This window comes from Thermothelomyces thermophilus, chromosome 7, assembly GCF_000226095.1.
Source record: "Thermothelomyces thermophilus ATCC 42464 chromosome 7, complete sequence".
NCBI classification, from domain to species: Eukaryota; Fungi; Ascomycota; class Sordariomycetes; order Sordariales; family Chaetomiaceae; genus Thermothelomyces; species Thermothelomyces thermophilus.
This window is the reverse complement of record NC_016478.1, coordinates 1,090,568-1,115,933: the sequence shown is the minus strand read 5'-3', so window position 1 is coordinate 1,115,933 and position 25,366 is coordinate 1,090,568. Positions and strand designations below refer to the sequence as shown.

The window sequence follows — 25,366 nt, the reverse complement described above, 5'->3', positions numbered from 1 at the left end:
GATTGTCTTGTGGTGAGATACAAGATCCGATTTCGCCCCGAGCCGCTCGTGCAAGTCTTCAATTGGGTTCATCTTATAACTAATTACGGCGTCAACATAAATGAAACACAAGAGAACGAAATAACGCCATCAGAAAACAACAATAAAATGACATCCCCGGCAGCGCCTTTTCGCCTCACGCCGGCGTCGATCGGTCCTGCTCGGCCAGTGGCGCCATCAGTGACCAACACAACGGCCATCGCCTCCTCGCTATCGTCCACGGACGAGGATGTTCAATCTAGCGGTCCGCCAAGGAGACGACGACCCTTGAGTCTCTTTTCATCTCTCCTCTCGGGCTCCACGGCCGCGAAGCCGAGGACTGCAGTTTCCGCTTCTAGCACCCCCTCGATCGCCGCCTCCTCCGTCTCCGTCTTTGTGTCTACATCCACTAGGACTGCAATAACCTCCCCTCTTGTAGCACCAGGCAGCACCGCCACCACCACAACCACCACCAGCACGACCACTACTACTACTACCACCACCACTACCACTGCCGCATCCGCCACCTCGGCCAGGACTTTCCCGAGCTCGTCCTCCCGCATCGGCACATCCGCAGCCCCAACGGCAGCAGCAGCCCCAATCACAACCCAGCCGCCGCCTCCACCAACCTCAGCACCCACCGTGCCCTCCGCATCACGACCACCGTCACGGCACCAGCAGCACCAGCAACACCAGCACCAACATCACCGCTACCACCACCGCCAGGCTCCCGCGCCGCAGGCGGAGCAGGTGGCGCAGGCGCGGACGGCGGTGCTGGCGTCGATCGGGAACCTGCTGGACCGGGAGCTGGCGACGCGGGCGGCGCAGCTGCACGCCAACGGGGCGGCGATCGAGCGGCAGGAGCGGGAGGTGGAGCGGGCGACGGCGGCGCTGCGGCGCGAGAACGACCGGCTGGGCCGGCTGGCCGAGACGCACGCGCGCCGGGTCAAGGAGGTCGGCGACGTGCAGAACTGGGCCGAGATGCTCGAGCGCGACTTCCTCATCCTCGAGGAGACCCTCCGCCTCGTCAACGACAACAACAACGAAGAGGCCACGGAAGGGAGCGAGACCGGAAGCGAGAGCGGAGATGGGAGCGAAGGTGGGAGTAGGAGTAGTGAGTGGGGGGAGGGGGAGAGGGAGAGGGAGGATGGCGAGGAGGCAGAGGAGGAAGGTGAGGAAGGGAGCGGGAAAGGGAAAGGGAAAGGGAAAGCGAAAGGGAAAGGAAAGAAGAAAGTTAAAGACGTCGCAGAGGGCGATGTGACAATGGCAGATGGGCCCGAGACGGTGCCGTTGCCTGCGTCGCCGCCGTTCGGATAACCGAGACAGAGTATAACGGTTGAAGTATGAAACGAAAAAAAAAAGAAAGGAAAGGAAAAGAAAGAAAAAGAAAAGAAAAAAAATGGACGAATGAGGTTCCGAGGGACGGGAGTGGTTTCCTGGTCCAGCCAAAGGGTTGGTTCAAGACAGTATAAACTTATGGTGACAATCATTGGCCCCTCCTTTGAATTCCCAGTCCTGTTAACGTACAGTCATCTTACTATGCCATCAATACCATTCAGTTCAGCCGGGCATCCCGCTACGGCAATCCCGGCGCCCTATCGTACACGTACACACGACCGAGAGTCCCCTTCCATCTCAAGCCCCCGGGGGGCAACTCAGATCAACCCCGGCAGCATGGTGTACCGCTTCTTCTTGTAGCGGTCGCCAAACGCCTCGCGCAGCGCCTTCTCCTTGTCGCGCGACCAGCTGCGCATGTAGATGATGCCCGTGCAGATGAACAGCACCACGGCCCAGCTGCGGCTGATCAGGATGACGCCGACCCAGGCCAGAACCTCAAACATGTAGTTGGGGCTGGTGACGAGGTTGCTGCCGATGCAGTTCGGAATCCCCTTCTCCGTACCGCCGGGCTTCCGCAGGCTCGCCAGGTGCTGGTGCACGATCCAGTTGCACGCCTCGCCAATGGTAAACACGGCGAGACCGACGTAGTCGAGGAGGGTTAGCTCGTCGCGGGCGGCCAGGCTGTTCGGGGCGTAGATGTCGAGCGAGCAGAGCAGGCCGGCCATGAGCCAGTAGAAGGCCGAGTTGCGGACAATGTTGCGGGCCGGCATCGTGTTGGCCGAGAACTTGTGCACAAAGATGGTCTCGTACTCGCGCTTCAGGAAGTGCAGGTGGAACAGGGCGCAGAGCAGCCATTGCACCTGCGCCATGGGCGCCTCGGCCGCGGCCTTGTCGACAAAGGGCAGGATGCCGTAGATGTACGGGCGAAGGAACGGGATCAGGACGTGGAAGATGATCGGACCGAAGTACTCGATAACGTAGACGGTGCGCCATGCAACCTGGGGGCCTGTAACTCGTCAGGACTTGCTGGTCCTCTCTCAAGGTTACAACCTTTTGCAGCGGGCTAGCCATACCCAGATCTTTGACAAGCAACTCGCCCGCCTTGACGACGCCGGCTTCATCCCGGAGGAGAGCTCTGCGATTCTTCAGGAACTGCTTGGACACAGGGTCGTAGAGACCGAGGCGGTTGAAGTCCTTGACGCTCGACTCGCGGGCAATCGCCTTCTTGGCGTCCTCGACGGTGGCATCGTGGGGCAGCTCGATCGAAGACGGAAGCTTCCGGATGGGCTTCTTCGGCGCCCGGTTGCCGACCTTGAGCGTCAATTTGGTCGACATCGCGACAAGAAGGCAGTGTGGTGTGCTTGCGCTTGGTTGGTTTCAATTGACGCGCAGCGTGGGAAAGCAGGCGTCGGAAGAGCCGGACAAATACTGCTTTTTCACGGTTCGGAGATGGGAGGAAACCAGCAAACTCCAAGTTGTTTACGATGTACTCAACATTTTCTGAGATGTGGGTCCCCTTGTTGCCTCGGATCGGCCCTCAATTGACCCACAAGCCTGCGGACCGGGCTCCACGGCCTCCGGAGCGGCGGGCATGGATATCCCAAAGCCGTGCTGCTATCAATGAACGGAGTACTCCGTAGTTACCAAGTAACTAACTTTTGGCATCAGAAAGCAGTTGATGTTGCTTAGGTAATCGTTGCCCGGTCTCCCACCGCCTTTGTTTGGCCCGCAACTTGGTGGGTCAGTATCTGGCAGAAAGCGGGGAACTTTAGGCCCGCGACGACTTTTTTCTTGATGTTAGCACTTCGAACCCTCCCACTCCTGCCGTGTCGGAGCGAATTCGCCCAAACTGAGCGCGCACTCTGCTTGCGGTCTATCCATTCCGACAACCCCAACCCGCAGGATTGTCGACCAGCCTGGAGGATGGATGACCTCTTTGCCGTGTTCGAGGAGCAACCTCGCGCCTCCAAGCGCAAGGCCGACGCCGATGCCGACGCCGATGTCGAAATGACCGACGGCGTCGGCAACGGCACCAAAAACGGCGACCAGACGGCAGTCAAGGACGAAGATACGGCCAATGCCGCCGATGAGCAACCATATGGGGATGGGCAGGGCCCGAGCGAGAGCAAGCGACGGAAGAAGGAGGACGAGGCCGAGCCGATCATGACCGACACGTTCGAGACGGCCGAGTCGAGAGAGGTCAACGCGGCGCAAGGCTTCGCACCATCGACCGACCAAGGCTCGCTCGTCCTGTCCCACAACATCCAGCATCAGGTCGCCCTGCCGCCCGACCTCGACTACGAGTACATTCCCCTCTCGGAGCACAAGCCACCTGCGGAACCGGCCAGGACATACCCCTTCAAGCTCGACCCCTTCCAGGCGCTGTCCGTCGCCTCCATCGAACGCGAGGAGAGCGTGCTCGTCTCGGCGCACACCAGCGCCGGCAAGACGGTCGTTGCCGAATACGCAATTGCGCAATGCCTCAAGAAGAACCAGCGGGTCATCTACACCAGCCCCATCAAGGCGCTCAGCAACCAAAAGTACCGCGACTTCCAGGCCGAATTTGGCGACGTGGGCCTGATGACGGGCGACGTCACCATCAACCCGACGGCTAGCTGTCTCGTCATGACTACCGAGATTCTGCGGTCCATGCTCTACCGTGGCTCCGAGATCATGCGCGAGGTCGCCTGGGTCATCTTCGACGAGATCCACTACATGCGCGACAAGACCCGCGGCGTCGTCTGGGAGGAGACCATCATCCTGCTCCCGGACAAGGTCCGGTACGTCTTCTTGTCCGCCACCATTCCCAACGCCTTCCAGTTCGCCGAATGGATCGCCAAGATCCACCGCCAGGCATGCCACGTCGTCTACACCGATTTCCGGCCCACGCCTCTGCAGAACTACTTCTTCCCGGCCGGAACAAAAGGCATCTACCTCATCGTGGATGAGAAGGGCAACTTCAAGGAGCATAATTTCAACGAGGCCATGGCCGCCATCGAGAGCAAGAAGGGGTCCGACCCGGCCGACTGGAGCGCCAAGCAGAAGGGCCGAGGCAAGAACAAGAAGACGAACAAGGGAGGCGAGGCGCCGGACGAGAAATCCGACATCGAGAGGGTCATCAAGATGATCATCAAGAGGAGCTTCCAGCCCGTCATCGTCTTCAACTTTGCCAAGCGCGAATGCGAGCAGCTGGCGCTCAAGACGTCCAATATGAAGTTCAACGCGCCAGACGAGGAGCAGATGGTCGAAAAGGTCTTCGAGAACGCGCTGCAGCAGCTGTCCGACGAGGATAGGAGCTTGCCTCAGATATCAAACATCCTCCCCCTGCTGCGCAAAGGTATCGGCGTCCACCACTCCGGCTTGCTGCCCATTTTGAAGGAGACCATCGAGATTCTCTTCCAAGAAGGCCTGATCAAGGTCTTGTTTGCAACCGAGACCTTCTCGATTGGCCTCAACATGCCCGCGAGGACCGTCGTCTTCACCCAGGTCACAAAATGGGACGGAGTCCAGCGGCGGCCGCTGACGTCGTCCGAATACATCCAGATGGCAGGCCGAGCCGGCCGTCGTGGTCTCGATGACCGGGGTATCGTCATCATGATGGTGGACGACAAGCTCGAGCCCGACGTGGCGAGGAGCGTCGTCGTCGGCCAGCAGGACCGGCTCAACTCGGCCTTCCACCTCGGCTACAACATGATTCTGAACCTGCTGCGTATCGAGGCCATCTCGCCCGAGTTCATGCTCGAGCGCTGCTTCTTCCAGTTCCAGACGGCCTCCAGCGTGCCGCAGCTCGAGCGGGAGCTCGCCAACCTGCAACAGGAGCGGGACAGCATGATCATCCCCGACGAGGCTGCCATCAAGGATTACCGGAGCATCCGCCAGCAGCTGGAAGGCTATCAGAAGGATATGATCGCCGTGATGCAGCACCCGACCTACTGCCTCAAGTACATGAAGAGCGGCCGGCCGGTCGAGATCGAGACACCCAAGGGGACATACTACGGCTGGGGCGTGGTGCTGGACTTCAAGGCGCGCAAAGCGCCCAAGATGGGGGAGCCGGATTATCCGCCGCAGGAGGCGTACTTCATCGACGTGCTGCTCAAGATCTCGTCCGACGACAGCGCGGAGAGCCCCGACCTCAACGGCGACACCGCCCTCAGGGGGGACGCCGCGGTGCCCGAGGGCATCTACCCGGCCAAGGCGGGCGAGAGGGGGCGGTGGGAAGTCGTCCCGTGCCTTCTCAGCTGCGTCAAGGCCCTCGGCTCGCTCCGGCTGCACGTCGGGAAGCAGCTCTCGTCCAGGGACGAGCGCGACAGGGCGGGCATGATGTTGGAGGAGGCCAAGCGGCGGTTCCCCGACGGCCTGCCGGTCGTCGACCCGCTCGAGAACATGGGCATCACGGACGAGTCGTTCAAGAAGCTCCTCCGCAAGATCGAGGTGCTCGAGTCCCGCCTGATCGCCAGCCCGCTGCACAACTCGCCCCTCCTGGACGAGCTCTGGCAGAAGCTCGAGACCAAGCTGGCGCTGGGCGAGAAGATCAAGGAGAAGAAGCGGGCGATCATGAAGGCGCACAGCATCGCGCAGATGGACGAGCTCAAGTCGCGCAAGCGCGTCCTCCGCCGGCTCGGCTTCATCAACGAGGCCGAGGTGGTCCAGATGAAGGCGCGCGTCGCCTGCGAGATCTCGTCGACCGAGGGCCACGAGCTGCTGCTGGCCGAGCTGCTCTTCAACCGCTTCTTCAACGAGCTCTCGCCCGAGCTGTGCGCCTCCGTCCTGAGCGTCTTCATCTTCGACGAAAAGGTCGAGACGGCCGCGCTCAAGGAGGAGCTGGCCAAGCCCTTCCGCGAGATCCAGGCCCAGGCGCGCATCATTGCCAAGGTCAGCGCCGAGAGCAAGCTCGAGGTGAACGAGGACGAGTACGTGCAGAGCCTCAAGTGGCAGCTGATGGAGACCGTGCTCGCATGGGCTAACGGCAAACCCTTTGCCGAGATTTGGTATGTTTTTTTTTCCTTCTTCTCTTCGTCCTTCTTTACACCCTTTCGCTTCGCATTCTGATGATGATGATGATGACTAACCCGCATGTGTAGCAAAATGACCAACGCATACGAGGGCTCGCTGATCCGGCTGTTCCGCCGGCTCGAGGAGCTGCTGCGACAGATGGCCGAGGCGGCCAAGGTTATGGGCAGCGAGGAGCTCAAGGAGAAATTTGAGCTGAGCCTGTCCAAGATCCGGAGGGATATCGTGTCGTTCAACAGCCTGTACCTGTAAAAGCGGGGAAAAAGAAAAAAGAGGTGCTTGGCAGCGGCCTCTTTTTTTTTTTTTTTTTTTTTTTTTTTTTTTTTTTTTTTTTTTTTTTTTTTTTTTTTTTTCATTTTGCATTCGGTTTGGCGTTCGGGGGGGTTGGGGGGTTGCGGTTGGGACGAAGACGAGAATACCATGGACTTTTTACGGTATTGTTTCATGTCAGATAGATACTTGTAGGCAGCTGTAGGATTCATGCTGGCCGTGACGGTGTCGGGGCCGGGAGAGAGAGAGAGAGAGATAGGTAGGGAAGCTCTCTAGCTGAGCTGCGCGGGGGAAGGGTGGAAGGGGGGGATTGAATGACACCCCTTGCTCGGCCACGTCAAAGTGGTGGTGCATTCTTCTCGCCTGCCCCCGGTCTTGATCCTTCTCGGGATGGCTCTTCGGAATCAACACGGCCGCTGGACAGCGCGCCATCTCCCATCCTGTTATTGTTCCAATCCGCTTGCTATTATGATATCAGGGGTATCATCGTAAAACAAAACCGCTAACAGCCCAACCAAACCCTCTTGGAGAACATGTAATCCATCATACGCAGACAAACACACAAACACAGCAAACACCCACCTGTTTATTACATTTGTTTTTCCACCTTTTCTTCTGGCCCACATCATACCACAACGGTAATTAAATGCGCTTCAGGAGACCGGCAGGCAAGCAACCAACGTACGTGTGCGGCAGCTCTTCTCACCCCTCGCCCGTCAACGCCCTCACCAGCCCGACCGAGACGCTCAGCAAGACGCCCAGGATGACAAAGGCCTGCATCGACTCCGACCACAGACCGTCCTCCTTGCCAAGCCAGCCGATGACCCCCAGGGGGAACATGAACCCGATCAGCATCCCCTGGATCAGGGGCCCGGCGACGGCGCTCACCGCAAACGCGTCCTCCACCCCGTCGGCATCCCCGCCCTCGCCCGCTTCCCCACCACCACCACCACCACCACCACCACCACCACCGTAATAATAGCCATTGGACGAATCGGCGGTTGGTGGCAGCCGCTGGAACCCGCCGCCGTCCAGCCAGGCGTCCTCCATGGAGCGGAGGGTGTCGGGGGAGGGCATGGTGTCCGGGGTGAAGCGGGCGGTGTGGATGGCGCGGAAGTGGGAGCGGAGGGTGGCGATCTCGGCCGGGGTGAGGCCGGCCTGGAGGAGGCGGTCGAAGCCCGCCGGCTGCTGCTGCTGCTGCTGCGGTCTCGGCCTCGATCTCAACCCCGACCCCGACCCCGACTCGCCGGCTTCCGAGGGGTTCTGCTGCTCGTGCTGGGGGTGGCGGTCGAGGCCGGTGGTCGTCACCGAGAGCTTCGGCGTGGTGGTGGTGGTGGTGGTGGTGGTGGTGGTGGTGATCCCCGGGGCGGTCGCGGCCTCGGCCTCGGCGGCGATGTCGACTTCCGGGAGGGGATCGCCGATGCTGCAGTTGATAAAGACGCGCTGCTGTTGGTGGTGGGCGCCTGCCGGGGACTTGCCCTTGGGGTCGGGATGGTGGGAGAGCGGTGGTGGCGGGGGCGCCTTGAGGACGGCGCTGAGGACGGCGGGGTCCGGGAGAATGCGGCCGTTGTGGATGAAGCGGAGGCGGGCGCGGGAGGCCTGCGCTGCCGGGGAGGGGGTTTGCGCGCCTGGCGCATCGCCGTCGTCCTCCTTGTCGCTCGCTTCCGCTTCCGCTTCGGCGTCGGCGTCGGCGGCCAGGCGGCGGCGGATGAGATGTTTGAGCGCAACCACGGTCGTCTGTTGCGGCGAAGGGATTTCGAGTTGTATGTCGGGCAGGGCGATGCTGAAGCGGACGGTGATGTGGAGGGGCGGGGGAGCGGGCGGGAAGAGCAGGGCGGGCGGAGTGCGTGAGACCCGAGGTCGGCCGTCTTGGGGAGGTTTGGTCGGAGGAGAGGAGGACGAAGAGCTCGCCCGAGCGGAGCTACCGCTCTTTGCACCGCTCATGACGGATACGGGCCATGCGCCGTCGATTCCGGTACGATGCTATAAAATGATGGGGCCAGGCCAAAAAAGGTTCAGAGTGGCCCAAGAAGAGGAGTTCTGAGCGAAATGCTAGCAGTCATACATAGATATTTTTTTATTTTTCCTTGTTTTGGAATCGTGCAACTGCTCAATATGACGTCAACATCGGCCTGAGGAATTTAAGATGCGCACGCAGTCGATCAAGTCGGCGGGATCGGCATGAGGTTGGATGATTGCCAGAGTTTAAGGAGCAGGTCGGTTCTGCTCATGGGCTGCATGATTGGATCGCCTGCTGTCGCAGCCAAGAACAGTTCTTGGAGCTTCCCCAGAGGTGCCCACATTGGAGCCCTTGGCATGCATTTCTCAGGGCGGTAGTATGCAACAAAACGAACGACACTGCAACGAGATCTGAATTCAGTTGGTGTCTTTTTTTTCAGGAAACTAATCACACCATCCTTAGCGCTCCTTCCCACACTGCCATTTGCGGTATCATCTCATAACCTCATCTCATCACCCCTTCTTCGTGTTCCAGTGCTCCATACCCGCTCCTTATTCCCTCACTACAAAAATGTAGCTTGCCTGAGAAGTCCCACAGTAAACTGAGCGGACAAAAGTAGACGAAAGGACGAAAGCCATGCTGTCGAGCAAATATTGTTTCGAGCAGGAGGATGTGGTAAAAAAAAAAAAAAAAACAAAAAAGGGATGGAGAGACAGACAGGAGGGAACAAAAAACGGGAGACACTTGAGGCATTGGGCGGCTTTACATGAGCTGGTACCTCTCCCTTCCGAACCTGCCCACGCCGTACCTGTCGAGGAACCTGGCGACCGCCGTTCCGCCGCGCTTCCTCCTGCGCCCGCTCGCGCTGCCCCTGCTGCGCTCGTCGAGGCTGACAAGCACGTGGTTAATGAAGCCCTCCCACGCGCCTTGGACGTTGTCGTCGGTCCGGGCAGAGCACTCGCCGTAAGCACTGGCGTCGACCTCGGCAGCCACCTGTTGCCCCTGGACGCCGCCGGCGTTAGTCAGGGCCATTGTGGGTAAGGAGAAGGGAAATGTGTGAAGGAAATGTGCAAAACGGAAGAGGAGAAGTACGAAGGGATGAAACAATAATTATGAATCATCTCACGATTGATGTGTCCCAAAAAAAATTTTGCAGCTAGGCGGGACTTACCATCTCGGCCGTAGCCGGCTCCGCGGTTGGCAGGAATGAGAGGTTCAGCGCCGGAAAGGCCGGACGTAGGTCGCGCTTGAGACCGAGCACGAAGATGAACTGGTCGTGTAGGCAGGCATTAAGCTTCGGCTTCCACTGCGGCCCACCGAGTCAATGACTCCCAATCGCAACCCCAGTCATATATCCCTGACAGGAGGGGAGAGGGGTGGGGAATCACGTACCACATCCGCAACATTTCTCAGATTGTCCTTGCTCTCGAGGCTGAAACAGATGATCGCGGCGTGGAAGAAGGTTGAGAGGAGCGGGCCGGGTCGCGCGCCGGCAACAATGCCAGGAAAGTCCCAGAGCTCGACGTTGACGGTAGATCCGTCGTGGGCACGGACGGTGACAAAACTAAAATCCGGGACGAGAGAGGTCGAAGTCTGAACCGGCATATTAAGTTACATTAGCGATCTGACATGTTAGAAAGGATGAGAAGACGGGAGCTACTCACCGGAACGAAAGGTCTGCCCGCCAGGCGACTGTTTAAGGGTGAAGCTGAATTAGTTCTACCACGTACCACAAGTGTCCGATCTGTGGGAAAAGTACACAAAAATGAAGCAAATAAAGAAAGAAGAAAAAAAAGAGAGAGAGAATAAAGAAAGACATACTTGAATAAGGCCGTCTTTCCGGCTCCAGAATCCCCCACCAAACACACCTTGACAGTCCGTGACCCGGACACCTGCACCCGCTGCTGCGCCGTCGTCGCCGACGCCGGAGATGACGACGACAATTCAGCAGCCGTGCCGCCCGCGTCCACGAGGTGCGAGAGCAGCGGAGCAGAGGGGCTGGTTCCAGACGGGGCCGCAAGGAGTGCCGGGATGGAGCTTCCGCTGCTGCTCCTGCTCCCGCTGCTGCTACCGTTGCCGGTGGTGGTGGTAATGATGGCGCCGGTGGTGGCGGCCCGCGGGCGGCCCAGGCGTGGAAAAGTGCGCTGCAGGACGGCACTGATGCGGCTCCGTTTGCGTGCGGGCTGGTTCGGCGCCCCCGTCTCGTCTTCGTCGGCGGGTAGCGGCTGAAGAACGGCGAAAACAAGGGGTAATGTGTTAGCTTGTGGCCTGGGCTGAGGAGGAACAAGCAGGCGATGGGTAGCGTCTTTTTTTATTTATTTATTTATTTATTTATTTTTTCTTCTCCAGAAATCACACTTACCGCGCTCCGCTTGCCTCCGGCCCGGGCATTCTCGTGCGCATCGTGAACGGTGTCCTCATCTGTGGTGCTGCCGCGTTGGCGAATGGCGGGCATGGCTTCCTCTTCTTCTCGCCGTCCGAGGGACAGCGCCTGGAGTTTCCCCAGCCTAGAGAGACGAACAAGGTCAGCTGGTTATTTCCCTCATTTTGTCTTCCTTTGCCTTTTCTCCTTCTTCTTTTTCTTTTCCGCCCTTCGCCAGTCGAGTAGGTTCCTCCCGTGCGCCGAACCCCGGCCTTTGACCACCGCACACTCGCCCAATGCGCAGAGAGCCAATGAGTCGAGTAGAAGGAAGAAAAAAAAGGAGACACTTACCAGTCCTCCATCCTCGGCGAGGCCTCAAAGTGCAGTTGGCCCTGCCCGGCGAGGTACGCCCGACCCCAGAGGCCGCCGGTGCTGGGGGAGGTTGGAGCGGCCACGATGCGTGGCCGCACCGCGCTGTCAAAGGTAAACTCGAAATTGCGGTGCCCGCTAGCACCCGTGATGCCGGTGAAGCTGGGTGCAGCCGTGCTGGCCTCCCGAGTGCTTGGAGTCTCCCGCCGGTGCATGAGGCTGCCCGGCTGGGCGCGTCCTCCCTCCATCTGGAGGGGAATCGGTGGGCGAGCAGGCTGCGACATGGCCTTATTTGTTTCCTTATCTTGTTATTTTCCCCCTTCTTTTAGGAATATCAGGAGAGAGCAAGCGGGCGAGGGCGGCCAAGTCTTGGTGGTGATGGTCTTGTCGAAGAAGAAAAAGACGGCGCCCGAATTGGAGAGAAAGAGAAAAAAGGTCACGTCGCGCTCGATCGAGAAAATGCGCGTTCTATTCACCCACCGAATCCAGTGCTCGCGAGGAAACAAAATGAAGGCATGGCCCAAGCGCCATTTCGTCGGATATTGTGATGTTCTGGTTGACCAGACTGATGCAGGCTTCGGTGTTCAGATGGCCAGGAGGAATGGAATGGCCAGATATTCCTCCCTGGGCGCTGGACGAGTAACACGGAATAGTGTATTAGCAGCCGGGATGGTTTTCACAGCTCACTGAAACGACGTTCAAATTCCAGAAGCAAATAAATGGAGAGGTGGAAAGAACACCAAACGGTAGACGTTCATGACTTATCAGATTCTATGAGAGTAGATGCCGGTAGCTGGGGCTCCCAAAGAAGCAACCCGGATCATGAAAAACCATTACCACAAAACAATGCAACGCGCGTAAAAGGGCCAGACTGCTGAGGGTTAGTCATAGTGGCCAACCAGAACTTGCACTGTGGAAGTCCTGGTCATCTATATAACCTTTTTTGGGTCTCTGCCTCTTTCCCACTCGCGTTTTCGGACTAGGCTGCTCGTGAATATGCTTGCTCGGGTTCGATATTGATCTGTAGGCGCACGCGCGGTATAGATATCATGGACCAGGCCAAGGACCAAGGACTTTATTTGAGCCCTTTTCCTGCAGCTAAATTCATAAATCCCCAAATAGGTAATGAATCATGATGCTGCCTGCGTCTCGATTCTGCTCCTTCTTCAGCTTCCTCGGGCATCAACCTCCTCAGCCGATTGCAAACTCTCTCTTCCCCTAATAAAACAACATCATGTCCTGCGCACAATTTATCTCTAATTTTGGCATAGATCGGCCCCCCTTCACGAGCTCCGAAGAAAACATCATCCGAATTATTCACGAGGGTTGGGTGATATAGCAATATCGGGGCACGCTCGGTTTGATGCATGTAAGACAGTCGGACCCTTAAAAGCACCAAACGTGGAAGGTGCCAAGCAACGAGCCAGTCCGGCCCCGCGGCCGGCCGATTGCGCCATAGCATGGGGACCCACCTCCCGAAAGCAAGAAGGGTTCGAGTTGCCGATGACGGACGAGCACGGCCGTCTCGAAGCGCGCAAATCCCGGGTCCATTTTCCGAACAGCGCCGAGCCAAGTTATGAGTGTAATAACTCCTTCCCTTCTCTTATCATAGTGGTAAGAAGCCGGTCTGATGAGCTCTCCGTTCCTGGTTCGCGCTCTCCTACGCCGACCGCGACCCCGACCCCGACCCGTGGCTTCCGCTCTCAGTCTCACTCTCACTTCGGCTCTCACTCTCACTCGCGTTCCCTTTCTCGCGCGACGACAGTTGCACACCACGCCCGCCATGACTGAGAAGCTGAAGCCCGCCGCCCGTGTCTCGGGTCGGCGCCAGGATGTGTGGTACGTTTTATTTATATAGTCTTACGTGATGAGCTAGCTCGCTGTCGTTTCATGGACCATCAACGGGCTGATCTTCACATTCGCCAGGAGCATCATCAACGAAGCTGCCGCCGCCTCCCCCAAGCAGCCAATCGTCAACATGGGCCAGGGATTCTTTGGGTACAACCCTCCAGACTTCATCCTGAACGCCGCCAAGGAGGCTCTCAACCGGGTCGAGTGCAACCAGTACTCCCCCACCAAGGGCAGGCCGCGCTTGAAGAAGGCCATCTCTGAGGCCTATGCCCCCTTTTGGGGCCGGAAGCTCGACCCAGACACCGAGATCACCATCACCACGGGGGCCAATGAAGGTCTGTATGTCCCGAACCCCTATCCCTTCACACGAGCTAGGCTTGCTGACCCAGGACCTGCAGGCATGTTGAGCGCCTTTATGGCCTTTATCGAGCCCGGGGACGAGGTCATCGTGTTTGAGCCCTTCTTCGACCAGTAGGTGCCCGAGGGACAGCGTTCGAGCTGAGAGAATCAGATGGTTCTGACCCCCCCCTCTCAAACAGATACATCAGCAACATCGAGATGCCCGGCGGCAAGATTGTCTACGTCCCAATGCACCCACCCAAAGAGGGCAACGTCAAGACCCTCTCGGCCGCAGAATGGACCATCGACTTTGACGAGCTCGAGCGCGCCATCACGCCGCGGACCAAGATGCTCGTCCTCAACACTCCCCGTACGCCATCTCCACCTCGCACTAACGTTGTGTATCCAACGATGAAGAGAAATGAACCACGTGCTGATGAAAAAAACGTTCCAGACAATCCCGTCGGCAAGGTCTTTTCCCGTGACGAGCTGCAAAAGATCGCCGACCTCTGCCTCAAGCACCAGATCATCATCCTGTCCGACGAGGTCTACGACCGGCTCTACTACGTCCCCTTCACCCGCATCGCCACGCTGTCGCCCGAGGTCGAGCAGATCACCCTGACGGTGGGATCTGCGGGCAAGAACTTTTATGCCACAGGGTGGCGCGTCGGTGCGTTTCCCTCAGCGCTTACGCCTCCTCCTCCTCCTCTCTTTCCTTTTCTCCCTTTTCTTTCCCCTCTTCTGTTGTGCCCTGTCCCCAGACTTGTTTAGCATCATGGCGATTACCGATCAGATCAACTCACTCCGTACGCACGCACGCACGCAGGCTGGCTCATGGGCCCACCACACCTGATCCAGTACGTCTCGGCCGCCCACACCCGCATCTGCTACTCCTCCGTCTCGCCATTGCAAGAAGCCTGCGCAATCGGTAAGTGGTTCCCCTTCACCACCACCACCACCCCTCTTTCCTTTTTTTTTTTCCTTCCCTCTCCGTTTACTAATTGTTTAAAAACGAAATTATTAGGCTTCGAGCAAGCGCCGGCCCACAACTTCTGGGAGGAGTCGATCGCCTCGATGCGCCACAAGATGAACCTCTTCAACGCCGTCTGGGATGAGCTCGGCATCCCCTACTCGGAGCCCGAGGGTGGCTACTTCGTCATGGTCAACCTCTCGGCCGTCCAGATCCCCGACAGCTACCCCTTCCCGCCCCACGTGGCGGAGCGGCCTCGCGACTTCAAGCTGGCCTGGTTCCTCATCCAGGAGCTCGGCGTCGCCGCCATCCCTCCCAGCGAGTTCTACACCGACACCAACGCCCACATCGTCGAGGACTACCTGCGTTTTGCCGTATGCAAGCCCGACGAGGTGCTCGAGGATGCCAAGGAGCGGTTGAGGGGGCTGAAGCCTTTCCTGAAGAAGGATTGATAAAAAAAAAAAGAAAGAAAGAAATTGTGGGATCGGTTACCTACGGCCGCTATTAGACTTTTTATTTCAATCTGACGGACTCACATGGTTTTGGGACAGCTTCTTCAATGCCTTGCCTCTCGACATACGTGACCGCCGTTCGTGAGCCTGTAATGTGTCACATTTGGTTCAGTACTGAGCAAGGCCAATCGGATCGGAACGCAGAGGTGTAGTTATCTCTTCCCTGGCTACTATTTATGCTTCTACACCCCTCGTCTTTTCAACCCTGCAGCGCTACTAAACAAGAAAGACCGGCAAAGGTGTCTCCCCAAACATCACCTCCCCCTATCCCCACTTAAGACACCGTACGAGTTCACTACTTCCAGAGACCACAATGATAAGCCTGATCGGTGAGAATACAATGTCCGATTGTGTCATCACCAACACCGTATGGACGCAGCTAGAGAGTGCTCGATCTTTTGGTTACGTCTCAGCAACGCGGCTCTCCCAGTGCATCAGGAGGTCCGCCCAGGTGAGTGACGCAGGTTCTAGCGGCTGTGGATCGTTTCTGTCAGATCAGAGAAGACAAACTCTGAAGAGGAGGGGTCTTACTCCAGCCCTCATGAAGCGGTCAGAGGCCAACGGCTCTCCGTAGATAGATTGCAAGTTGCGCCGTTTATCAGTGGTTTTGAGGGATGCTGCCGATGAGGGCAAGGGCAGCGACTACACCTCTGTTAGCTGATGATATACCCCAATCAATCATCCAGCGAAAAGAGAAAAGCTCACCGGATACACAGGATACATCTGTGAATGGACTGTTCTGAGCCGCTCCAGCTTTGCCTGGATGATGGAGATCTTCTCTCTAGCCGTGCCAGGCTGCACTACCACCAGCACGATCAGCAGCGCAACGATATCACCCACCTGGCTACTCAGGCCTTGGTGTATGAGGCTGCTAAGCCTGTCTATCGTCCGTTCCACCGTCTCGACCATACCCCTCACCGCCCTTGTCCAGACATTGTCAGCTGTCTCCTAGGCGAATTGGAATATTTGTTTTCGCGGGAGGGGGGAGGGGGGACACTCTCCCAACGGTCAGGTGAGAAGCCCCTTCATGTCGCAAAGACCCAACACCTTAGAAAGAACTTTTGACATACCATACGTATTGCTGAGTCGACTCAGCATTCCGGCGTCTCGAGCCCGTGGGCGGAATCCACATCAACCCACCGGCAAAGTTGATCTCTCGTGCTTGCTTGATGTACCAGCAAACGTCGCACGCCGCCTCGGTGAGTGCGCGCTGCAAGAAAAGAAGACTCAGAGCGGCGACGTCAGGACTGCCAACATGGTCGCCGATAGGCTCGTCGTCCAGATATTTAAGCACAGTCATGCAACATTTGAGATAACCACACGATATTTCCGGCGAGCAGTTGGGGCGTCCGACGACCATGGGGCGGTAGAGCGCCATGAGGGGCAGCCGAAGGTGTAAATCGAGGAGAACTCGGCGCCGCCACTCCCTGTGTTTATGCCCTTTTCCAAGGACATGACGAGGAAAGGTCTCATTGATGTCGTCAAGCATCTTCTCCAGTTTGGCGCCAACATCGAGAATCTCGCGATGGTCGTCGGCTGGGTCGAGTCTGGCGAGGAGGTCTGCTGCTTGCATACGAAGGGGAAATGTTTGCGCTGCGTAGGCTTGCAAGTGGTTGTCTGTCGCCTGATCGAGCGGCTTCGATTCCGGCAGGGTCCGCGCGTCAGCTGGTATGTCTGCGTTGTTCAGGTTCCTGGGAGGGTTGCAAGAGTAATCTTTGTGACCGAGCACAGGGGTCCAATTATGGGCCAGAGATACGTAGAAATCCATTTCCATGATTGCGAACCACAGCCTGCGCCGGCACTCCATATTGAATTCTGAAATCCCGGCCAGGGCTGAAGGATCCTGATGCAGTCCCAACTCCATCGCCATTCTGACCACGTAGCTGAGCTGCGCCCATGCAGCTCCTTTCTGAGCGCCAATGGTCCACTGTGCGAGTAATAGCAAGAGCTCTGTCTGCAGAATGTATGGATCGAACACCTCCCTTTTCCTCAGACCATCCAACCAGTCCCGGACCAGAACACAAGCCGTGGGGATATGGACGCTGCAATGGCTCTGGGTTCCGGTGCAAAACCGAGATGCGAAGCAAAGGATGCAAAGAAGGCGGGGAAGAAAGGCGTCGTTCTCAAGGTTGCCGCCCCAGTACTTTTTGTACTCACGCCCGAAAGAGGGCTTGTGGACAATTGGAAACATGGTCTCCAATACACTAAAGTAGAAGTCGACGAGTCTATCACATACTGGTCGAGGAGGCAGTATACCAGCCATTCGCTTCTGAATGGGCACAACGGACTCGACGTGAACCACGAAGGGTTCAAGGGCCTTCTGATGCACTCGCTGGAAGGTACGTTGCGCGTCCGCCAGTGCACTCAACTGGTCCAACAGGTTGGTGGCCTCGGGAACTGTTCCAATCACCTCTCTGGTCTCGTAGAACTAAATGCCCGATTAGGCTCTGATACATGGGCCATGACAATTAGCGGAGCACTCACAGTACCAAGCACCTTTTGGATAATAGGTGTCTCTGGGCGGCGGTATGCCGGTTGGTTCCTGACGAAGTGGCGCCGGGGTCTTTCAGACGGCAAGACGGGATTGTGGTGGGTCGACGTTGTCTGCTCCAAAAGGAGCGACTCCAGCAGCTTGAGGCGGGCAGCGATGTCATGCTCCCCGCGAAGATGCGTCGGGTTCGTAAGATGACGAATATAATCCGGGTCAACGCCATAGTGACTCTGCCCGCGGGAACCTCCGGCCGGGGTTGCCAGGCCCTGTGAACCAACGGAATGGCTGGGGCCCAAGGCATAGTGGCTTTGCGCAAAGTGTTGTGGAGGGACATATGACGGTTTCAATGGGCGACCAATGTGGCCTTGTTCCACATTGGTGGGCTGTCGCTGAAGAACTATGTCAGGCGAAGCAGTCAGGTTCGCTGGAGCTTGGGGGCGACCATCGTCCAGCACATGACGAGCGTGCTGGAAGGCTACCCCCTGGAGGCCTATTGAATCCGCGGGCGTATGGGTGTTGGTATGTGCCGAGCCATAGGGGGTCTGCTGAAGAAGCGTTCCGGAGGAATCCGTGAGGTTTGATGAATCACGAATATAGTTGCCTCCTGCTCTTTGAAGATTCTTCTCAAGCCGTCCCTGGATGGTATCGGTCAGAGTTAATGGGCGAGAGACATTGCTATCATCCATTCCCCGGGGTTTGAGCCGAGATTGTTTCGCGGACTGTCCGCTGGACTCGCTGTCCGAGACATCGGGGTCATAACGCGTTCCCGGTTCGCGGTATCTGCACACCCGTGGATGTCCTCGACATTGAGAACACGGGTCCTGACGGTCACATCGTAACTTGCGCCTCCTAATTCCGCGTCAGCGTGGCTAGCCCCGATAAACAAGTAGCGACACATCTCACCTGCATTCGATACAAGACTTGACCTGGCGCGGGCGTCTAACCTTGTTATTCCCATATGGAGCTACCTGAAGGGGCGCGGGAACTGTTTTCTGTTCCGGCGGTCCGCTTCCCGATCCCGGGGGTTCGCTCTCAGATCCAGCCTCCATGACCCCGGGACCGTAATTGTCACAGACGCTTTTTAGCTTCTGGGTGAGCTAAGGAGTGCCAGTTATGTGATGTTTCATAGGGAGGAGTCGTGCATCGATACTGTGCTCTCTCGCCGTTGATACAACCGGCCTTCCATGTGTTGACAAGAGATCGGGGATGGTCGTAGATTTCAGATGGAAATTGACGCCAGATAATGCGCCAAACGTGCCATTGCTGTTATAAGAAAGACTATGAGTTGCCTGGGGAGGAGAATGGAATTGACGCAATGTTTAGGCCATGGCGGCCCAGCATGTGGGCGTGCAAGCCATGCATTTGTGCAAGAGCCGTCAACGGGATTCGGAAGGCACATCACAGAGATGACACCATCGGGCATTGGCAATCTCAAGCAGCAAAGTTTGATCCCAAATCTGCACTGTGAGTGGATGTCTGCCGGCTCGGTCAACTTCAGTGCGTGCAGAATCCTGTCGGGGGCTCGGAAGGCGCAGACACACAGGCGGCACCTTCACACTCTGCAACGTCCGTTCGCTCACAGCAGAAGGCGCAACTTCTTTGGTACTTTCCTCCCTACTTACCTATCTCAGGCAAATAACATGAGATACTTCATTCCCCCAGCGTAAATGTTATCCGGTTCCTACGTAGGCTCCTGGCGTACCTACCACCATGGCAAAGGTTAGAGACATGGGGCGTAGCTGCTCGGCATCAACCTCAGCACCATGCCAAGCTGAAGCCCGAGGGGATCTGTGAGTCCGTATACCGACGGATACCGCAACGCTATGATCGCGCCCTTTTCTCGGAGCCGAACCTGCATTCCGCCGGGTTGTGACATCAGAAGACGTCGGTATATGCATCAAAACGCTGCAACCCGACGCTTCGTGATGGAGGAACGTAATCTGCTTTCTTTGCCCGGGAGGCGAGCAAGCCACGCCTTCGTTCCCTTCTTTGGTTGGCTTCTCTCCTTTTTTCTTTCCTTTATATTCTTTCTAAGCAGCGTTTGATGCAACATATGTGGCAACAGCTCGAATAGGGAGGGCACATCGCCCGAGTCTCACTTGAAACTCAGCTGACAGACCAACCCTGCCACCAGATATTTCTATCACCTGCCTCTCGCTCCTATTCTCGCATTTTCCGGGAAGTGGATAAAGGCCGCCTCCCAAGAAGCTGCTTTGGTTACCCTGGGGTATTTGGCATGATTAGTTCATCTTTATCCATGTAGCAGGGGACGCCGCCATAGTGGTCCAATTTTGTGTAACTCGTTTGATGGATCCACGTTTCCCTATAGTTAGCTCGTGCTTTGGGGATCTGCTCAACGGAAGGCGTAGAAGTCAGGTTGAAACGCCCTTGGATTCCTCCATCGGAGCCCTCTGTTGAATGTGCCAATTGTGCGCATACTTCACCATCAGCCCATCTTCGGCGCGGGCTGGACATCCCGACATCTACTTCTGCGGGTCTTGACTGGGATGTATCGAGATCCAAAGCGGTCGGGCATCATCGAGGTGGAAGCTTGGAGAACAGAGCTGAAGTGACGTCGTGGCGCTCTTATCACACGTCTAAACCTTGATCATTGCGCTTCAAGCAGCCCGCAAAGAAACGGTCGTGGCATGCCATACCCAGCACCGTGTTTACCTTGAGATCCCTGCGCAGGAAGTTGAAAAAGAAAAAGGAACCCGGAAAACCACCGGCCCAATGCTCAGTAAATGTCCAATAAAAGGAAATTCTTGTCCTCCAACCAAGCGAAGCTCCCTACTCAGCCGGCACCTCAACGCTCTGCGCGACCCCGTCTGCCTCACCGCTGTTGACCTTCTTCCCGGTCTTGGCAATCGTGCGCAGCACCTTCTCGTACGGCAGCGACTCCTCGGCGATGACGGTGGCTGTTTGAGACTCGAGCGAGACTTCGAAGGACTTGACGCCTGTTTCCCGCCGTTCAGTTGTTTAGCGGTTGCGCAGACAACCGAGGGGTGCGATTATGTTTTTTTTTTTTGGTTTTTTTTTTTTTGGGGGGGGGGGGAGGAAGAGAACGAGAAGAGGCAGGTTAATGGTTGCCCGGACGCACCTTCTAGCTTCTTGAGAACACGCTCGACAGCGCCGGAGCAGCCGCCACACGACATGCTCACGTTGAACTGGTACTTGTGCTCGCCGGGGGCGGGGCCAGAAGCAGCGACGACGTCGGCCATTGTGTCTATTTCCTTTTCCGGTTGGGTGTAGATTCGGGGTGCCGAGAGCAAACGAGTGGTGCGATAGCGGGGTTCTCGGGGTTGCGACGGCTCGAGCAGTGTTCTTTGTGAACAGGCGATGATGTAGGATTTGAGTGTGGTAACAGACGCTCTGGGGCGATTCGGAGCGGCCAACACGCGGGTATATAAGGGGTACCTAGTCGGTGGAGCTGGACGGCCGTTCATCAAGGTCAAAGAGGGTGTGATGGTTTCGAGTCCTTGAGGCGGATGTGCCCCGCGACCTTGTCGGCAGGGCGGGGTCCGCTGCGCTGCGGTCTCGCAGCGCTATTTTAGCGGCGGAAAGTCGCCAGATTGCGACAACTGTGCCCGAACGGCAACCACACCAAGTCCGGTCATTGTGCCACCGAGGCAATTGCGCCATTTGCGCCGCGGAATAAATTGGGTGCTTCATTAATAATGTATTTGGTGACGTCCCGCCTCGTTCCTCACCCCAATATCGGCCACCTGTCCGAACAGTGGCGGCGGTGCACCAGGCTTAGGTACCGCACGGAAGTACTGTATGTATGTATGTACATACATACCTACGGATTAAGGATTGCCTCCCCTTGCTTACCAATAGTTTCAGGAGACACAAGCTGGGACTCAACAACCGACTGCGTCAGGTAAACAAGAGTCTCAATGCCGGGCTTGTGCCAGGTCCTTCCACAGTGTCACCGGCCTCGTACAGTATAGTACGTCTTTATCTTGGGGATGCAAGACCTCCACTACCGCCGCAGTAAGAACGTGTTTCATGATGACTTGTCGTGGAGGCTCAAGCGTGTTTGCGCCTTGGACATGAAACGTGCTCACCATCCTGGCCCATTGTTACATCTCGAGTTGAACCTGCCCTCCAAGTAGCCTAAAACAACGCCTAAAACAACGCTGCCAAGCCCTTCCGTTCCGGGCAGAGATGCTCCGTTCCTGTTCGCAATCTAGGGTGTGGGAAGCTGCCGCTTTGCCGAGCAACGCCTGCTAAGACCGGTGATAACGATGTACTCCGTAGATGGTTCGCGAGCCACATTGCAGGGGCCCATTCTCTGATCGAAGAAGATATGCATCGGACACGCACATTCGGATCAATGAACCACGGAGGTTATGCTTTTATTTAAAACTTTGCGGGCCCGTAAACCCCATCTCCCAAGGCCCAATCTCGGTATATCATCTGCCCGACCACACTGTTACGGCTAGGTATATACATACTCCCGCAACATACCGCAACATACCAATCATGCCACACAGTACGGGGCGTTGAAGCCACTACCTATCCTCTATCCGCCTCATCTCCATACCCTCCTCCCTCGAAATCGTCCGGGCCCTCGAACTCGTCCACGCCTTCGAAATCATCCTCCTCTTCCCAGCCCTCCCCCTGACCCCAACCCCCGGGCATGCCGGTCGGTGCTTGCCACTCCTCTAGCTGATCGACCACCTCCAAGTTCCCGTTCATGACGTATCTCAGGTAGTTCATGATCCCCGGCGCCGGCGACTCCCTGGGCAAGAACCGCCTGCGCTGCTCCGCCTCGGCCGCGGCCTCGTCAGCCGCGCCGTCGTCCTCTTGCCCGTCATCATCGACGCCGTCACCACCCGCCTCGCCGCCGCCCGCGAGGTGCGGCCGCCTGCGCACGCGCTCCTCGACCTCGCGTTCGATCTCCTCCCGCAGCCGCGCAATCGCCGCGCGCATCCCGGGCAGCTGGCCGACGGCGGAGCGCGCGCGCTCGGCCTGGGTGACGCGCCAGGGCAGCCGCTGGGTCTCGGACGAGAACGTGTTGGCCTCCTCGGGCGGCGGCAGCGGGTCGAAGTCGAAGTTGGGCACGGCCGTGTGCAGCATCCCGCGCGGGACGGCCGACATGAGCGCTGGCGTGTTGTCGAGGTAGATGAAGCGGGCCGTCGCCAGCGAGACGGCCGGTGGAGGGCCCAGGGCGGATGCGTAGTTGGGCGGGATCGATACGGACGCCGCGGCGTCCTGGAGGAGGCTAATGTGCTGCGGGGTGTTCCAGAGGTCCTTGGCGGTGTGGATATAGAGTTCGGTGTGTAGCGCCTCGTCTTCGTTGCGCGGCTGGATGCCCCAGATCGGTCTGGGGGTATCCAGGTTGAGAGCGCTAAAGAGGGCGCAATAGAGCCACGGAAGAGCTTGCATGCCCTTGATGAGGGTGGACTTGGCCGCGGCGGTGTCGCCGAGCTGGAAGTGGGCGAGGGGGAGGGTCTGCTTGGCGTAGGTGCTGCTTGCGTTGGTGAGGGCGTCCGAGCTGCAAAACTTGATGAACCACTTAGCCTCGAGGGCACGGATGGCAAGGACGTGGATCCAGTTGATCATGCCGTAGGGGTCGTCGTGGTTGATACTCAGGAAGAGCTTGGCCCACTCGAGTGCTGTCCGGTAGGTGCCCTTCAGCACTAGTTTTTGGATAAGGTTGTAGCCGGCCAGGTAGAACTGGCGGTTCTCAGGTCTGGAGAAGCTCATCCTGGCCTGGCCCTTTTCCAGCTTCTTGCGGAACTCGCTGAGGCTGACCCGGCCAAAGGTGAAGAGGGCGCGCTCGATGAGGTCTGCTGCCAAGGCAGAGTTTTGATCCTGACGAGCGACCTTGCTCACTTGGATAAGCGAGGAGACGTGGTACGGGTACCTGTACAAGAAGTGGACGATCTGCATGGGGTCGTACATCTGGACCAAGCCGAAGAAGCTGCCTTCCAAGGCGTCGTAGGTTTTATCGTGTGCAAAGGCGAATTCGACTTCGTCCTGCGATCCCTCGGTGACGCGAATCATCTTAAGCCCCTGAGCCGTGCCGCGGGGCCAAGTCTTCTTGCCGTCAATGAACGGATTCGTGCGCAAAATAGTGTCAAACATGCTCTTGTTGTTCTGGGACCCCTGGCCTGGGTGGGCAGCGCGAGCACTGAGGAAAGTCTCAAGGTCGACATTCTGGGGCAGCCCGCGCTGTCGGTTTTCCTGAGTGCGCTCCTCAACTTCGGCCACGTCCATGGCCTTGCCAAAGACCCTTCGCATCTCGTTCACGGCCTTGAGATGCTGGAAGTTGATACGTAGAAGCTCGTTGAGCTCGTTGGCGGATTCGCCCCCCGCTGGGGTTTCGACAACATCACCCGGTTGCTGGGACTCGAGTTTGAGCTCTTCAAGCACCCGGTCTATCTCATCGACGGAGTCGCGCTCGTCTTGGGCTGGCGCTGGCTGCCCGGCCTGTTTGCCTTTCTTCTTTTTCTTTTTCTGCTTCTTCTTGGTCTTCTTGGCGGGCTCTGCCTCTTCCACTATTTGCTCCTGGTGTGCTGCCTGCCGAGCATCTTCCTCGTCGCTCTTCTGGTCCTCGTCATCGTTTCCATCGTCGCCCTCGTCTCCTAGAGCGGCAAACCCCGAGAACATGTTGGCCCGAGGTCTTGCGACGATCGGTTCATCCTCGGATTCTTCTTCACTTTTATCGGCAGCGCCATTCTGGAGGCTCAACAGCTCTTGCTGTTTCCGGATCTTGCGTAACTGTCTGCTGGCCATGATAGCTCGGTTTGCAAAAAATACGTTTAGGCGAGATATCGGACAAACGGTTGATGCGTAATGTTGCGAGGTCTCCTTTGGGTGGAATGGTGGGGTATGGAGGGGTTCAACACGATGGGTCAATGTGACTTGGTTTCGATCCTTCGACAAGGAATGCGAAGGGTGCGACAGGCAGTCAAGCATAGACAATCATCTGTTGTAGTACGTTTGCCCCTATAGATACCGAAAGGTGGCAAAAATATCAGGGAAACCCAAAGTACGCTGAAAAGCCTCGAGTGCACTGAAGGCTTCGATCGTCATATTCATTTCGCCGAGAGAGTCATCGCCAAAAGACGAGTGACCAGCAATTACACTCAACCACAGCAGCAAAGCACGGACCATCTATCGTGCCTTTTAAGTGAACTGGAGCAGACTACGGACGTATCCGTAGTGCATTCGGTAATGGGGATACGGATTACAGAATACGGACTACTCTGCGATACTCCGTACGCTGATTATCGGCTGCTTCCTGGGCCAACATGTCCTCAACTCACTCTGAACCCAAGTTGAAGCCGAAAGAACCTGCACAATGCCAATGAATCGTTCCCCAGTCTTTCAGGGCAAAACCGGCTTACCGAACGCTTAATGCCTCCTCTTCCAGACATCACGGCTCACATCATTAAGTGATAGGTATCCGAACCCTGCGGTGGCCGATGCTATTTTTGTTTATAGACATCTTCGCTCAAAAGCTGTGTATAACAGATGGAGAACCTGCCACCAATGGGTTACGGCTGTCCAAAGCAACTGCATGAAAACCGTTAGTACGTCGTGTCGCCGGGCGTTGGCACAGGCTCCTGCTAGTCGAGGGTTGACGGGGAATGCGCCTCGAGAGATTGAAGCGAACTTTTGCATCTGCGCACTCCAACTTTTTCCATATCCTGACCATGCGCTCAAATGGGCTCCTATTCTCGTAAGGGTTCGCCCGAGATGGCTCGTTTCTTGTCTTACAAGCGTAAGAGATGCTACAGGCTTGCGTGATGTAGTGTACACTTTTTTACGAGTCGCCTTTGACCCCCGTGGCTACACTGTGGCAGTGCAATGGGAACCCGGCTGAGCTGAGTGCACGGGCCAATTTACATTCCAGGCGAGA

The 25,366-nt window shown here is 57.3% G+C and overlaps 10 protein-coding genes across 10 annotated transcripts; 3 read left to right on the top strand and 7 right to left on the bottom strand.

Moving 5' to 3' along the window:
- Positions 1-147: 147 nt before the first annotated feature.
- On the top strand, positions 148-1,335 carry MYCTH_2113390 (uncharacterized protein; the record flags this gene model as incomplete). Its single annotated transcript, XM_003666674.1, has 4 exons — positions 148-416; positions 458-683; positions 745-1,132; positions 1,289-1,335. The coding sequence occupies 4 exons, from the start codon at positions 148-150 to the stop codon at positions 1,333-1,335; spliced, it is 930 nt and encodes a 309-aa protein (XP_003666722.1).
- Positions 1,336-1,488: 153 nt separating this feature from the next.
- Positions 1,489-2,947, bottom strand: MYCTH_2145474 (uncharacterized protein). The gene is made up of 2 exons (XM_003666673.1): positions 2,430-2,947; positions 1,489-2,362 (listed from the first exon to the last, which is right to left on the bottom strand). The coding sequence occupies exons 1-2, from the start codon at positions 2,689-2,691 to the stop codon at positions 1,674-1,676; spliced, it is 951 nt and encodes a 316-aa protein (XP_003666721.1). The 5' UTR covers positions 2,692-2,947; the 3' UTR covers positions 1,489-1,673.
- Positions 2,948-3,141: 194 nt separating this feature from the next.
- On the top strand, positions 3,142-6,657 carry MYCTH_2311660 (uncharacterized protein). The gene is made up of 2 exons (XM_003666672.1): positions 3,142-6,344; positions 6,438-6,657. The coding sequence occupies exons 1-2, from the start codon at positions 3,280-3,282 to the stop codon at positions 6,616-6,618; spliced, it is 3,246 nt and encodes a 1,081-aa protein (XP_003666720.1). The 5' UTR covers positions 3,142-3,279; the 3' UTR covers positions 6,619-6,657.
- A 546-nt stretch (positions 6,658-7,203) lies between these two features.
- Positions 7,204-8,663, bottom strand: MYCTH_2311659 (uncharacterized protein). Its single transcript, XM_003666671.1, has one exon. It carries the CDS (start codon positions 8,578-8,580, stop codon positions 7,339-7,341), a length of 1,242 nt encoding a protein of 413 aa, XP_003666719.1. The 5' UTR covers positions 8,581-8,663; the 3' UTR covers positions 7,204-7,338.
- A 1,031-nt stretch (positions 8,664-9,694) lies between these two features.
- MYCTH_2311655 (uncharacterized protein) lies at positions 9,695-11,812 on the bottom strand. Its single transcript, XM_003666670.1, has 6 exons — positions 11,310-11,812; positions 10,959-11,103; positions 10,418-10,821; positions 10,261-10,288; positions 9,989-10,189; positions 9,695-9,902 (listed from the first exon to the last, which is right to left on the bottom strand). Exons 1-6 carry the CDS (start codon positions 11,609-11,611, stop codon positions 9,753-9,755), a joined length of 1,230 nt encoding a protein of 409 aa, XP_003666718.1. The 5' UTR covers positions 11,612-11,812; the 3' UTR covers positions 9,695-9,752.
- Positions 11,813-12,788: 976 nt separating this feature from the next.
- On the top strand, positions 12,789-15,126 carry MYCTH_2311651 (uncharacterized protein). The gene is made up of 7 exons (XM_003666669.1): positions 12,789-13,166; positions 13,254-13,513; positions 13,577-13,649; positions 13,718-13,887; positions 13,972-14,187; positions 14,344-14,445; positions 14,542-15,126. Exons 1-7 carry the CDS (start codon positions 13,111-13,113, stop codon positions 14,937-14,939), a joined length of 1,275 nt encoding a protein of 424 aa, XP_003666717.1. The 5' UTR covers positions 12,789-13,110; the 3' UTR covers positions 14,940-15,126.
- MYCTH_2311648 (uncharacterized protein) lies at positions 15,126-15,939 on the bottom strand. The gene is made up of 3 exons (XM_003666668.1): positions 15,705-15,939; positions 15,531-15,641; positions 15,126-15,473 (listed from the first exon to the last, which is right to left on the bottom strand). Exons 1-3 carry the CDS (start codon positions 15,906-15,908, stop codon positions 15,402-15,404), a joined length of 387 nt encoding a protein of 128 aa, XP_003666716.1. The 5' UTR covers positions 15,909-15,939; the 3' UTR covers positions 15,126-15,401.
- Positions 15,940-16,047: 108 nt separating this feature from the next.
- On the bottom strand, positions 16,048-17,358 carry MYCTH_2070572 (uncharacterized protein; the record flags this gene model as incomplete). The annotated part of the gene is made up of 1 exon (XM_003666667.1): positions 16,048-17,358. A coding segment is annotated over one exon (1,311 nt), but the record flags the coding sequence as incomplete, so codon positions are not given.
- A 2,764-nt stretch (positions 17,359-20,122) lies between these two features.
- MYCTH_2311647 (uncharacterized protein) lies at positions 20,123-21,119 on the bottom strand. Its single transcript, XM_003666666.1, has 2 exons — positions 20,591-21,119; positions 20,123-20,447 (listed from the first exon to the last, which is right to left on the bottom strand). The coding sequence occupies exons 1-2, from the start codon at positions 20,709-20,711 to the stop codon at positions 20,281-20,283; spliced, it is 288 nt and encodes a 95-aa protein (XP_003666714.1). The 5' UTR covers positions 20,712-21,119; the 3' UTR covers positions 20,123-20,280.
- Positions 21,120-21,790: 671 nt separating this feature from the next.
- On the bottom strand, positions 21,791-24,536 carry MYCTH_2311646 (uncharacterized protein). The gene has a single exon (XM_003666665.1). The coding sequence runs from the start codon at positions 24,235-24,237 to the stop codon at positions 22,012-22,014; it is 2,226 nt and encodes a 741-aa protein (XP_003666713.1). The 5' UTR covers positions 24,238-24,536; the 3' UTR covers positions 21,791-22,011.
- Between the last annotated feature and the right edge of the window lie 830 nt (positions 24,537-25,366).